This window comes from Aureobasidium pullulans (assembly GCF_000721785.1).
Source record: "Aureobasidium pullulans EXF-150 unplaced genomic scaffold scaffold_10, whole genome shotgun sequence".
NCBI classification, from domain to species: domain Eukaryota; kingdom Fungi; phylum Ascomycota; class Dothideomycetes; order Dothideales; family Saccotheciaceae; genus Aureobasidium; species Aureobasidium pullulans.
In genome coordinates, this window is record NW_021941030.1 from 535,091 (window position 1) to 548,105 (window position 13,015).

Genomic DNA, 13,015 nt, shown 5'->3' on the forward strand with positions numbered 1-13,015 from the left:
CATTTGGAAAGACCATCCTCATGGCAAACAACAATCACAACCCTGGGCCCGGAGGTGCTGGTTCGCTGGCGCCGATTCCCATTTATGGCAATCAGCGTCCTCTTACACAAGACCATTCTCCTATCCCTCCTCGTCACCACTCTCAATCGGTTCCCGCAAACAACGACAATCCCTTCAATTTGAGAAGTGCCAAGGGAAGCAAGAAGACGACGCTGGCCCCTGAGGCTGAGGACGAGAATGTCTTCTCCGACAACTACTTCTCTGTTCCCGGTTTGAGACCCCCTCCTCCTACCATGAACTCATACCCATCGCCGAACACCAACACTACGAGCTACACCCCATACCGAACTCAGCAAGGCGCCATGCAGCTGCAGGTACCTTCGGCATCTCATGCCATCATTGAGAGCTTCTCAGGATCGGACAAGCAAGACGCCAAGCGCTGGCTCGGACGCTTCGAGAGAGAGCTCCATCGCACGGGCACAAACACTCCTCTGATCTGGCTTCAGGAATTCAATTATTCCTTGGAGGGAGAGGCTGCCGAATGGGCCGATACCGATTACCAAGTGTCATCCATCTTGTCTAATGATGCCATCGATGAGCACAATGCCGCCCACTATGCTACTATGGTCCGCAACGCATTCCTCGAGCGTTTCAAGAGGGTCGCATCGGAACAGCGCAACCCCATCCCTGACATTCAGGAACTGAAACAAGGCCCTGGTGAAACCCTTCGCCAGTATTACCAGCGAGCTTTCACCCTGCTGTGCATGGCAGGAGGAGAGGACGACCCCAATCATGCCTCCGTGTCAGTCAGGTCCCTGGTACAACTCACAAAGGAGCGCTTCTTGGCAGGCCTTGTCAATCATGATCTTCGTCTTCGCCTCATACGCTTACCATCCCAGACGGCCTCTCAGACACTGGGGGGAGTCCTGGCGGACGCAGAGGCCTGCATCAGACAGATGAATGTCGAGAAGAAGTGGCAAGAGGAGAGCGAGCGCGAGTCCCAAAGACTCGTCCTACATGAATTCGCCACCAACATGATGAGAGGAGGAAAGTGTTCCAACGACGTCATCGAGATGTTCAAGGCCCATGGCATCTCAGTCGAAGGTGCGAAGACGGCAACCATCCCTCATCGCCCTGCTCAGCCCCAGGCCTCGCAAGGCCAGCAATGGAAGCCTGCTGAATCCTCGTCAGCTGCAGTCCAGAGCGTGGTGGCACAACCTGGTCCTCGCAGCGCGACACCCCATTCGTCAAGCAAGGCATCATCTGGACCGGATGACCTGGCGTGGCAGCACGCTCGGGAGGTGTGCACCGCCATGTTCCCCACCTTTGACCCCTTCACGTCGGCATGTCCTTATGTCACCGGACAGCGTCGCCATCAGCACTCGAATGGAAACCCTCTCTGTTGCGGGTGCGGCACACCGGGTCACATCAAGACTGTCTGTGATCGTGACCAGTTGTCGCCTCCGGAGATCAAGTTCCTTTACGAATTCTGTACCAAGGATGCACAACTCTACAAGGAAGCCAAGGACAAGAGACCTGCCCGGGAGGCTGGCGTGTTGCTGGTTGATGTGACCTCCAGTGAGGAGGATCCCGAGTACATCTGGGAGGACGTTCGGAGTGACTCCCCCACCTCAGTCAAGGTCTTGAACATCACCGAGGAAGTCGACGTCTTGATCAATGGCCAGGAGACGGGTCGCAAGCGTACCCGCCGCAATCAGCCTGAGGAGGAGGAGGAGGAGGAACAGCCTCCCGCCGAACCTCCCAAGACGCCCGACAATCGTCCCGTCAAATCACCCAAGAAGAGAGTGGTCGGCCGCCAGAAGAAGCCCCTCAATCGCATCACGGCCATGTTGACCGAGGCCCCCGTCGATGTGTTGACCATCTTGAAGAACTCCAACGTGGTGCTACCCATCACTCACTTGGCTCAGCTGTCTCCATACTTCCGTGATGAGACAAAGAGACTCTTTGGCATGCCTCGTAACCGTCGCGTGAAGAAGACAGGTCAACCGGCCACTCCGACCGAAGTCATCAACGTCTCAAACATTCACTCAGAAGTCCAAGAGAGTATCCAGAAATGGAACCAGAGGGACCGCACTCACAGGGCTTTTGGTCTCCCGGCTAAGGTGTGGATCGACGGTCAAGACAAGGCCATCGTGATACCGAGAGATCACACAGCCGCCGATCAAGGATCTGACATCAACCTCATCTATCCTACCCTGATGAAGGCACTCAAGCTCGAGTATCTGCCCATTTCTCAGTTGAACTTACCCAACATTCGCATGACCATGCCGAACGGTGCTCGTTGCGAGCTTAAGTACTGGACTCATTTCAATGTCCAAGTTGAGAACATCACCAGAAGAGTATGGGCGTTCGTATGTCCTGAAGAAGGCCGATCCATCTCATTGCTCCTAGGCATCCCATACCTGGAGAGCGTGGACGCCCACATCCGCGTACGCGAGAGCGTTATAGAGATAGGAGACAAGAGCAAGGGAGAGAGCGTCACCTCCATTGCCGCCCCCACACGCAACTCAGTTGCTCCATTCTTGGAGGCAGTCGAAGCCAATGCCGTCGAGGGCGACGACTCATCTGAGGGGGTTGACGACACGTCAGATGAAGAGTCCGACTCCGACGCTTCCGTAGCTGACTCTGAATCATCAGATGACGCCTCATCAACAGAGGATTTTCAGTAAGTCCTGAACAAGACTTTAAACTGTCAAAACCACGAGTCAAGATGAAATTCCCCTGCCGTTGCCACACGGAACATGCTTGCCTGGCTCATTCAGACATGTCAATTCCAGTTCCGTTCGATAAGGAGAACTTTATGCACGTGTTGAGCGCTCAGGTTGACGAAGCAAGCCCGGAGGTAGCTCACGTTCAGAAGTTTCCCACCTCAAGAAGAGTACACCGTCGGGTCACGGACACGTCCCGATGCCAGGCCGAGCTCGAACTGTGGGCAGCAGAGCGTAAGATCCAGCTAGGAAACATGATTCCTGATTGCGATCGCTTGGAAGTCCTACAGGTATTGTGGACATACCGCGACCTAGAATCCACTAGTGTAGACGACATGGGGCCACCTACGGATCTCATCCTTCACAGAACAAGTGTCAAGGCCGGCACACCACCATATAAGGCAAAGGCAAAACGCCTTGCTCATGACAAGGAGTGGTGGTTACGGAAGATCGTGCTTCAAGGCATAGAAGCAGGGATGTACGAACGCACAACAGTGGCCAATAGAAAGCTCTCGAACTGGGGAGCTGATGCAGTGCTAGTAAAGAAGGAGGGCAAAGACGAACCACGCCTTACCTTCAATTACCATTACGTCTACGAAGAACTACCAGGAAATCAAATGGAGCTATCATCAAGAGCCCACGCTTTTCTAGGACTACCGAGCCATAAGGTCTTCTCCGCGTTTGATCTAAAGAACGCATATTAGACCGCCCAAATCCATCCGGACGACAGACATTATCTCGCTTTCGTCGTTCCTGGCATTGGGCAACTCTAACCCACGCGCATGGCTTAGGGTGCTAGGTCTTCATCCTTTACCATGAACGAGTTAGGAAACATCGCTTTTGGACATATACCGAGTCTAAAGCCGGAAAAGTCTTTCTTGCACAATAATAATTTAAGCAAACCCCCTGACATGACATTCTACGTCGATGACATGTTTCCAGCACACTCATCATAGACAAATCATTAGGCTTTTATTAAGCATCACTTGCTACCTCGAGTAGAATGGGCTCACCTAAAGCTATCCTTCTCCAAGATACGCATCGGTTTTAATAAAATGATAGCTCTCGGAGAGATGCACGAAGCGGGAGGCAAGAGCACCATAAAGCCAGAGCGAGTCCAATTGATCCTAAATTGGCCTAAACCAGGCCACCATAGTACTCCATCCGACATTCGCTCCTTCCTTGGAACGTACCTTACAGCTCGAAGATGGATCAAGGGGTATGCTAATATTGCTAGGCCCCTAGCTCGACTCACCGGGAACGTTCCGTAGAGATGGGAGGAGGCCGAAAGACTAGCATTTCTCCTCCTCAAGAACAAGTATGCCACAGCCCTAGCACTTCATGGGTGGGATCCCGCATTCGAAGTGGAGGCCTTCGTGGACGCCTCAAAATTTGCCGCAGGATTTTACGTCCGTCAACGCCGAGAGGATGGAGGAGTCGTTCCCATTATGTATGACTCTTTCACCTTCTCAGGGGCCGAACAAAATTACGGCACCTACAAGCGAGAATTGAGAGCCATGGTCTACTTCTGTGATAAACATTCTCACATGTTCATGGGTCCAAAGACGTCCACCATCTTTACGGATCACAAACCCCTTACTGGTTTCATGAACAGTGACACTCACGAGGATATCTACGCCAGATGGCTCGAGAAGCTACGTCCTTTGAACCTCAAGATTTCACACATCCCGGGAGTGCAGAACACAGTAGCCGACTCCCTTTCAAGAACCCTGTTTGACAAGGGATGCTCTGCCACGGCACTCGCCCAGAAGCTGTTGAAGGAGGCCGACAAGCAAGACATCGAAGGAAATCACGAATGGTTCTGGAAGACCGGCAAAGGCGGCTACGAGGAACTACTCAAGTCTCTGAGCGAGCAGGAGCGCACAAACCTGGTCAATGCAACTGATGAGCCCATTGAGACATCTGTGGGGTGGATCTCTTTTGGTCTACCTCAAGAGGAAGAGGGCGACCCTTTCCACGGGCTGGAAGCGTCAGTTTTCGCAAGTGAGGTGAGCAAAGGAAAGCGCAGGGCGGAAGATCCACCCATGGACACCCCCCCGAGACCTACCATTGCGCGCAAGAAACCGACATCGGCTCAGAACCCTACTCCCATCAACCAAGACGTAGCCGGGCCGTCAACTTCAACTCGGCCAAAGCGAGGACGTCCGAAGATCGTTCGATTCGCCCCTACGGTTGAGGATGAAGAGTTAGACTTGGATGGGCCTCGACGATTCGAGGAGGTAGATGATCTATCTGACGATGATTATCAAGACCCGAAGGACAAGCGACTCAATGAAGTGGAAGATATGGATATCTCTAGACACATGTCCCCTCCCGAAGAATCAGAAGATCTCATGATGGAAGACGCGACCGACGCAGAGGTAGCAGAGGACCCATTGAACAAGTTGGAGATCACTACCACCTTGACGTCCGAGGAGTGTGAATCCATCCGAGAGGAGTGGTACGGTCACCTGGAAAGATACTACAAACATCAACAGATACCGTCTACCTGGTCATTAGCTCGCCAACGAGCATTCAAGAAGATGGCAAAGGATTTCCGCTGGTACTCTGACTTCGATAGGCTTATTCACAAAGTCGGAGACCACTGGGTGAGGTGCATCAACCCTGAGGAAGTGCTACCTCTACTCAAGAGGACCCACGACCTTCAGGGCCACTTCAATACCAAGATCATCATAGATAAGCTTCGATATCGAGCGTATTGGCCGTGTATGTGGACAGACATATCAGCGTACATTGCCGGGTGCATCCCATGCGCGACGTGGGCGCATGCCCAGCCCAATCAACCACTGTCTCCCATAGTGTCATTGAGACCATGGGCCATAGTGACGGCCGATCTCATCGGACCTCTCCCCATCACTAGCAGGGGAAGCAGATACATACTCAACTTAAAATGCGTCATGTCCAAATTCACAGCAGCCGTGGAAATTCCGGATCGATCAGCCACAACCATGATGAAGGCTTTTCCCAAGATATTTGACGTCCTCACATACCCACTCATTCTCTACTCAGATCCTGGTCAAGAATTTGCTGCAGAAGAAGTCGACAAATTCTTGAGTTCTAAGGGGACGACCTCAATGCTTGCACCCAGCAAATCGAAGCGTAGCTCTGGGTCAATCGAAAACAACAATCGGACACTCCGACGTTGCCTGGAGAAGTCGGGCACCTTCACCCTGGACACTGAGGGAGAGCCCGTCTACGAACTGGGGGAGTGGGATGACAGACTCTCCGCACAAGTCCTGGCCATGAACACCCGTCACATTGACGAGGTAGGATGGACTCCAGTCGAGGTCATGTTCGGCTTTAGACCGGGGGAGCTTCTCGACAAGGAACTGGAATTCTCCATCTCAGAGCGAGATCAGGCGGTCCAATTGGTGGAGAGCATCGAAGACTGGAACGAAGTCGAAGGCGCACTTCAGGAAGCCGCGCTAAGCCACATCATGCGTCGAGACGTTTTTCGCATGGAAGTCCGTCAGGAGAGTGAGCGGCTTCAAAAGGATCGTAAGAACAAGTTCGACAAGGGAATCAAGCTGATACAGTTTCATGTCGGAGACCTCGTATACCTGAGACAACCCAATCAGGCGACCAAGAGCGTCGATGGAAGATGGAGGGGACCCTTCAAGATCACGTCTACAGCAGGGGACCACGGGAAGTCATTCAGGCTGTCCAACCTGCAAGGGAAACGCCTGACTCTGACCCACCATGGCGATGAGTTGAGGAAGTTTATTCCTAGGACGGAATACCTAGCATCTCGAGAGGATGTGGTCCTTCCAAAGCCGTCCACGCTCCGCCCGCATATAGGGCCGGAGCTCGAAGCACGAAGACAACGAGTGGAGACTAGGAGGGCCAAATCACGGCAAGAAGTTGAACAAGTAAAAGAGGACAGGCAAAGGGCGAAATCAAAGCGCGACTTTGAGAGGAACAAGCTTGTTCGGAAGGAGCTGGAGCTGACGGGCACAAGCTCTGGTTGGACCATGGAAGAAGACAAACTCATCCTGGAGCTGTCCGAAAAGGGCCTCACCATCAGTCAAATGGTAGACGACCATTTACAAAGGCGTACCATGCTCGCCGTGAGAAGCAGGCTGCAGACCTTGAGATCTGCACTCGAACAGGATCGTACTCTGGAAGACATGCCCAGAAGGAAGGATGCAAGTGAAAATTGGACGGACACAGAGAGGGAGTTGGTCATCCGGTTCTATCATGAAGGACTCCCTCTCGTCGAGGTCCTCGAAAAGGTTCCGGGCCATTCTATGAGCCACCTCAATGTTCTCCTCGACAAACTCACAAAGGATGGACGGGTCACACGCCGTAGGAACCACAAAACTCAATACACAGATGAGGAAGAGGGTGAAGCCCGCAAGTTCCTCCTCGGAAAGAGCATCCACACGTCGAAGAAGGCCCTGGGGTTGGCCATCAGCATAAAAGAAGGAAAGATGGCACGCTATCTGAAGACCCTCCAGGAGACCATGGATGAAGAGACCGATCAAGCTGGGTTCCAGGACGATGCGATACTCCAATCCTTGCTCGAAGGAATCACCAGTTACCAAGAGGGCGTGGAAGCTTTCGAAGCTCACTTCCCCCAAGCAGCCCCAGGGAGGATCATTGAACGGCTGAAGCAATTGGAGAGGACAGTAGGTTCAGAGTTCGACTTCACAAGAGAATATGAGGATACATACAAGGCGAACAGAAGACCGGCCCAAATTGGACCGAAGACGCACGGCGGCAAGTGGACGGATGAGGAGATGAGCGAATTCACGGACATCATTCGACAGTCAGCCACGAGGGTCGAAGCCTTGAAGAATGCTGAAGAGAAATTCCCCGCAAGGGAGAAGGCAACAGTCAAGAACCTCTACAACAAGCTGATCAAGAAAAACCCCGAAATGAAATTGGCCACGCAGTCTTTTGGAGAGACATGGGAGGAGGATGACAAGGTGCTCAAGCAGATCATCGGCGAGAGCACTACAAGGGATGAGGTGTGTGAGAAGGCGAAGGCTCAGCTTCCAGGTCGCACGAGTGGAGCCATTGACAAGAGACTGAGGGATTTGGCGAAGAAGGATCCTGCACTCCAGGTGCCGACTGCGTGAGTAGGAATGGCCGAGGGCGGCCAGGGGGTCTTGGGGGAGTAGCAAAGCTAGCATTCGTACATGGGGGTCCAGAGCGCGAATAGCTGATCACGGCTGAACCCTGCGTCTCGGCACAAACTACCCCGCTACGCGTATAGCTGCTAGAACTACTCGTTTGTATGGAGCTTGGGGCACTAATAGAACTATATAGTATTGGGTCCCTGCTACCCAGGAATAACCACCTTCTTCTCTTCTCATCTTTTCTATTTAAACGGCCAAGCCGTCGTTATAGATGGGGGCTACGTGTTGCAGCATGGCTCTGCATAGATACCCTACATCTGAGTTAAAAGGAGGATGAAATAAATGTCATAATGATACGGCTCAGCTCCGATTTGAACTGTGGTCCTAGGGTTGCGCCAAGCCATAAAACGGACAGGCCATTGCCGTTGATGGTGGCTGATTCTTGTAGTACGGCTCTACGTAGATCTTGAATTGAAGACCGTTAGGACACGACACCTGCATCATGAGATTAATGACACCATGGCGCTGGACAAGTCACGCGAAGGTCTTGATGATCTTCACTGTAGTAAATCGATTTAATGCAAATTCGATTGCTTGTGCCAAAGAACCTCTGGGGTGTACAATCACTTTTGTATGGTCAGGTACAGTGGAAGCTGTGATGAGGAGTGTCACTTCCCTAGCCATCTTACTTGGGGCTATGCAAGCTGTAAAGATGCAGGAATGTCTTCTCAGTCAGACCAATGTCCAGTGAGAGCATGTTCGAATGGGTTAGAAGCATTGTATTGGACGCAGCTATACCCTCCCCATGTGATAATATGTGTCACGCGTATAGCTGTAGCATTGCACGATTTTAACGTTTTCAGAGATAGCCTCCATTGAGAGCGTGATAGTTAGCACCTCCCTACGAACAACTAGAGATACCTCGACAATGTTGTGCATTCCTACGGACCAAATAACCCCTGGCATGGCCGTGGGAGATGGCTAAAAGTGACAAATTTTTCAACATAGGTGGAGGTTGTTCCAATATTGCGTAGGTTCTTAGTCATCCGTCAGATCAACCACGGCTGCTTTCCTCTTTTGACCTGCTACCTGCGAAGGACCAGCTTGAGTATGGTCGCTTCTATCATTAGACCCTTCTACAGCCTGACCCGCTTCACCCCTCAAATTCTTCACACGTACAGCCATGATATCGGCATACCTCTCGTGGAGGACATTGTCCAGGATACGATGGCGACCTTCGAGGCTCTGTAAGTGTCCTTTGACCTCGGAAACTCGCGCCTTCCATTTTCGATGCTTCTCGTCCATACTTCTCTTGTGCTTGGTCACTACAAGACTGAACGGTGTACGAGGCTTCTCGATAGTGGTGAAGCACTCGTGCTTGTCGCTGAGTTTGTTAATGAGGTGCTTTCGGCGTGCCTCTGCAGCAGGGAAACGCCAGACTGTCTCGGTAGGGCTCTGGAGGAAGACGTTCATCTGCTGGCAATCCTGGCAGGTGCCTGCTTTTGGCTTTGTAACCCCATGGCCAGGAAAGTAGCCGCGATAGTCGCCATTACATTTAGTCGGCTCTCGTGACCAGTTGAGTTGCTTGGGCTCATCACTGACGTAAGTCACGATGTATTTCGCTAGGCCTGTCTGGAACAAGCGCTTGAATCTTTCTGCATTCACTTCGCCCTTTTTGATGTCCGAGAGTAAATCTTCCAGCAAAGGCAGGATCGAGGTTGGAAAGTCTTTCATGTCCATCGTGTCAATCTCTTCCAGAATTCTGCCGATCATCTGGTTGATACATTCTTCAAGGCCCAATTCCCTGCAATGTTGGAAGATCAACGCCAAGTCGTGACCATTGAGTGCAGGCTCACGGATCTCTTCCTCGGGGCTGTATCTGTAGTATCGTGGGTGTTATTCAGGCTTCCTGAGCGCGAAGCCCGGAATCGCAGCTCTCAACAAGACCTCGTACATGTCCGGAATGTCGGTTCTGGCAGAGCCAGTCGACCGAAAGTGTTCATAGATTCTTGACAGGAAGCTCGTGATGAATGCCGTCTTTTCCGGGGTCGGTGTGTCGAGAATCTCGTGAAGTCTTGGTATAATTCTGCCCTCTTCAGCTGATGTCCATACTCAGACATGGTGGTTCTCATACCGATCTTTTAGGAGTAATCCGCTGGAGTCAGCTGCTACAAACCTGGCTAGTTCGCGGGCATCGTCATCAGACAATGACCCGAAGTCAGAGAAGACATTTTCGAGGCTTTCTTGAGCCCATGTCCTGATTTCCGGGACGATGTCAGATTGAGTATCTAAGGTTAGGGGGTCTGCACCAGCCAAGAATGATAGTGTTTTGAAACGAGCAGACACGCGTTGCTGCTTGCGCACAAGGTTGTCATAACTATTACTTATATTAGCTGTACGCCGACAATTATTAGGGCTTGCAAAGGAGCATGTCCAGATGATCTCTCCGTGCTCTCAGTGGACAGTCACGGCTTGAGAAAATCTTCGTGCCTTGAGACAGGCCACACTCCTCAGAACGGAATAGGAGAGTCAAACTTACATAGGCTTGATCTCCTCGAAACCAACCTCGGTTGTTAGTCTCCGCAGCGACTGCAGTGCGAACTCAGGAAGGTCCTTCTTGAAAGCAGTGGCTAAAGCCGGTAGTGGCACTCTCAACCCAAGCGCCATGCAAGTTTTGAAAGCCTCCAACACCATCTCATCCGTATAGGTTGGCTTCTCACCGCCATATGCATAGTGTCCAGGATTGTTGTTCCTCGCTGCAACCAATTCACAAGCACGATATACACTTCGTTTGAGTTCTTCCGACTTCTGCTCTGGTGTGTTCTGTACGCGCTTCTGGAGGTATGCGAGCATTACGGCGATTCTCTCGGCAGGAACGACTTCTGAGGTGTATTGTCTTCTGTGCATCAGAACGTCTGCGATCTTGTCGTTGGGCACGAGGACAATGACCTGAAACACTGTCAGCATCAGGTCAATAGTAGGAGCCAACAGACTCACAGTATCCTTGTACCAATGCGTAGCGCTCGCGCCTGCGTTGCCAGTGTATCCTTCGTATTCGCTCTTGTTTGGTTTCCGCTTGAAAGGGTGTGTTTGTACAATGTCTTTTTCGTCGATGGAGATATCGATATGGAACACTTCCTGTCCTTCAGCATCAACAACATGAGTCAGGTTTATTGAGTCGCTGCAGATGTCCCAAATTCGGTGGTAGCTTCCCCCTGAGTATTGACTGCTGTTGCCATCCGAATCTTCTTCATCCTCGTCTTCGTCTTCGTCCTCATCGTACTCGTTGAAACCACGACCACCGTAATCATCTTCGTCAGCTTGGCCCATGACTTCGCGTTCCAGACTGGCGAGGTAGAGGGTGTAGCCGTAATCATCGCAGATGGATTGGATCTCCTTGGCTCGGAGACGGTCTGCATGCTTCAGAGACTCGATGCTGAGGTTAGCATTTGTATACCTGTGCTCCAACATGTATATGGCCTGCTTGACGTCGGAATTTGAAAGTGGTAAATCGTCAGTGGAGGTCGAGGTTGCGCTACTGATCTCGATTGTTTTCGTTGTTTGGCTGACCGGAGTGACAGTCGCAGTTGCTGCTTCGGCTCGTTGCTGTTTCCAGTCGGCGAGAATTACGTGCAGCTTCCTACCAGCTACTTCTGATTCTGGTTGTCCCATGTGCTCACGGACAAGGTTGTAGGTCAAGACCCACCGACAACCGGACGTGACTTGCTTGACCTACTCAAATTAGTATTCAGATGACAAATCGCTTCTCTGTGGCGCCTACCTCGTGAGTGACGTTCGAATACCTTCTGAAATTAGCACCTTCATACAGTTGTCACGCAGTCGCTGCTTACCAAGCTAGATACTCATGATAAGAGGTCTTGAACTCATGCTGCTTTCCATTGTGCGACAAGACCACAGAGCCACCAAAATGTGCCGAAGGCAAACTGATCACAAGTGTACCAAAAATACCTCTCGTCTTCTCGGAGTCCGCATGAGGTTTAAACATTGCTCCCTTCTCATATAGAAGCATCTTGTACAACTCCGCTCTAACATCATTTGTCTTGACACCCAGCCCATCGCAAGCGCTTCTCATCAGAGAGTCGACGTACGACTGCCAATTTTTGCTGAGCGAGAATTGACTTGGATCAAGTTCCCAAGTATTGCGGAAAGTCGTATCAACTATTGTTCTCTCTCCCTTGCCAAATGGTGCTTGACGGGCAGCGTTGATGAGTTTCTGGGCGTCCTGCAACCCCAACGGGGCTTCGATCTTACAGTCCTCTTGGTCGCCCTTGCCCAAAAGTCGAACGTCTGGATCAACTGAGAGGTTTGGCATTGACTTCATGGTCGCGAAATCTCCGGAGCTCGCGATGTTGTCAAGATAATCCAAGAGATCCTTCTTGACATCACCACTGAGACCATAAACATCACGCTCCCTGGCCACATCAGTTACTGCTGGAGCCGACGCTGCCGTCGCCATATTTGTCGCTTTGACTCCTTCTGGTTATGAATAAAGAAGAGAGAAAGCATTCTGCTGCAAGACAAGAGGTGACGCGTTGGGCTGATCGGCGATCTGCGGAGGCTGGCACGAAAATCACACGCTGACGACAGACACCCTGGCTGCAACTTCCAACTTGTAACCTCTCACAATTTTTGACACTCAACTTGATCATCAATCCATGTGGTATCATTGCTGTGGTATCTCGGCTCTGCTCAAATCTCATCACTGCTTGCTCGCATGCACATTCGCATTGAATTTCCAAGCTTTCAATCTCGACCGCATCGTTCAAGCCTTGACTCTGCCGCTTGAGCCTCTTCCTCCCGGCCCTCCTCCAGACTTCGAATCCTTGATCTTCTTGAGACGTGCGCGATACTTGCAATCCATGCAGTCGCCTGGTAGGGCCTTGGTGTATGGCGTTCCATCTCTAGTCTGACTCTGCATCTCCTTGTCATCGTCGTCCCATCCTTCGCAATGTGTATCTGTGTGGTTGGCTTCGATGCATGCGACGGGATCTCTGCTGTAGTGTTTGCAGTCTACGTAGTAGACATTGCGCCAGAAACACATTGTGAGTGATTGATACTCTGAATGGGTATGGTATGTGAACTGGCTTTGGAGCTTCTTGGGTTTTTGGATGGATGTCCTTGTCAATGTCTTCATTTGGTTCACCTTTATGCATGGCGACAACT

General features: G+C 51.5%; 5 protein-coding genes across 5 annotated transcripts; 2 read left to right on the forward strand and 3 right to left on the reverse strand.

Moving 5' to 3' along the window:
* Positions 1-20: 20 nt before the first annotated feature.
* M438DRAFT_335659 (uncharacterized protein) lies at positions 21-2,690 on the forward strand (the record flags this gene model as incomplete). The annotated part of the gene is made up of 1 exon (XM_029903827.1): positions 21-2,690. One exon carries the CDS (start codon positions 21-23, stop codon positions 2,688-2,690), a length of 2,670 nt encoding a protein of 889 aa, XP_029760119.1.
* Positions 2,691-2,785: 95 nt separating this feature from the next.
* Positions 2,786-3,433, forward strand: M438DRAFT_335660 (uncharacterized protein; the record flags this gene model as incomplete). Its single annotated transcript, XM_029903828.1, has 1 exon — positions 2,786-3,433. The coding sequence occupies one exon, from the start codon at positions 2,786-2,788 to the stop codon at positions 3,431-3,433; it is 648 nt and encodes a 215-aa protein (XP_029760120.1).
* Positions 3,434-8,739: 5,306 nt separating this feature from the next.
* Positions 8,740-9,686, reverse strand: M438DRAFT_25404 (uncharacterized protein). Its single transcript, XM_029899687.1, has 2 exons — positions 8,838-9,686; positions 8,740-8,761 (listed from the first exon to the last, which is right to left on the reverse strand). The coding sequence occupies exon 1, from the start codon at positions 9,602-9,604 to the stop codon at positions 8,870-8,872; it is 735 nt and encodes a 244-aa protein (XP_029760121.1). The 5' UTR covers positions 9,605-9,686; the 3' UTR covers positions 8,740-8,761; positions 8,838-8,869.
* Positions 9,547-12,365, reverse strand: M438DRAFT_25398 (uncharacterized protein). Its single transcript, XM_029899684.1, has 6 exons — positions 11,683-12,365; positions 11,613-11,634; positions 10,829-11,563; positions 10,371-10,780; positions 9,966-10,208; positions 9,547-9,917 (listed from the first exon to the last, which is right to left on the reverse strand). The coding sequence occupies exons 1-6, from the start codon at positions 12,306-12,308 to the stop codon at positions 9,728-9,730; spliced, it is 2,226 nt and encodes a 741-aa protein (XP_029760122.1). The 5' UTR covers positions 12,309-12,365; the 3' UTR covers positions 9,547-9,727.
* Positions 12,366-12,614: 249 nt separating this feature from the next.
* Positions 12,615-12,986, reverse strand: M438DRAFT_335663 (uncharacterized protein; the record flags this gene model as incomplete). Its single annotated transcript, XM_029903829.1, has 1 exon — positions 12,615-12,986. The coding sequence occupies one exon, from the start codon at positions 12,984-12,986 to the stop codon at positions 12,615-12,617; it is 372 nt and encodes a 123-aa protein (XP_029760123.1).
* Positions 12,987-13,015: the final 29 nt, after the last annotated feature.

Excerpts from the sequence above, each read along its gene's own strand:
- M438DRAFT_25404 (XM_029899687.1), bottom strand. The coding sequence starts at position 9,604 with ATGATCGGCAGAATTCTGGAAGAGATTGACACGATGGACATGAAAGAC.
- M438DRAFT_25398 (XM_029899684.1), bottom strand. The coding sequence starts at position 12,308 with ATGGCGACGGCAGCGTCGGCTCCAGCAGTAACTGATGTGGCCAGGGAG. Across the intron at positions 10,781-10,828 it reads CGCATTGGTACAAGGATACT|GTCATTGTCCTCGTGCCCAA; the intron begins GTGAGTCTGTTG and ends ACAGTGTTTCAG. Across the intron at positions 10,209-10,370 it reads TTCGAGGAGATCAAGCCTAT|TTATGACAACCTTGTGCGCA; the intron begins GTAAGTTTGACT and ends TATAAGTAATAG.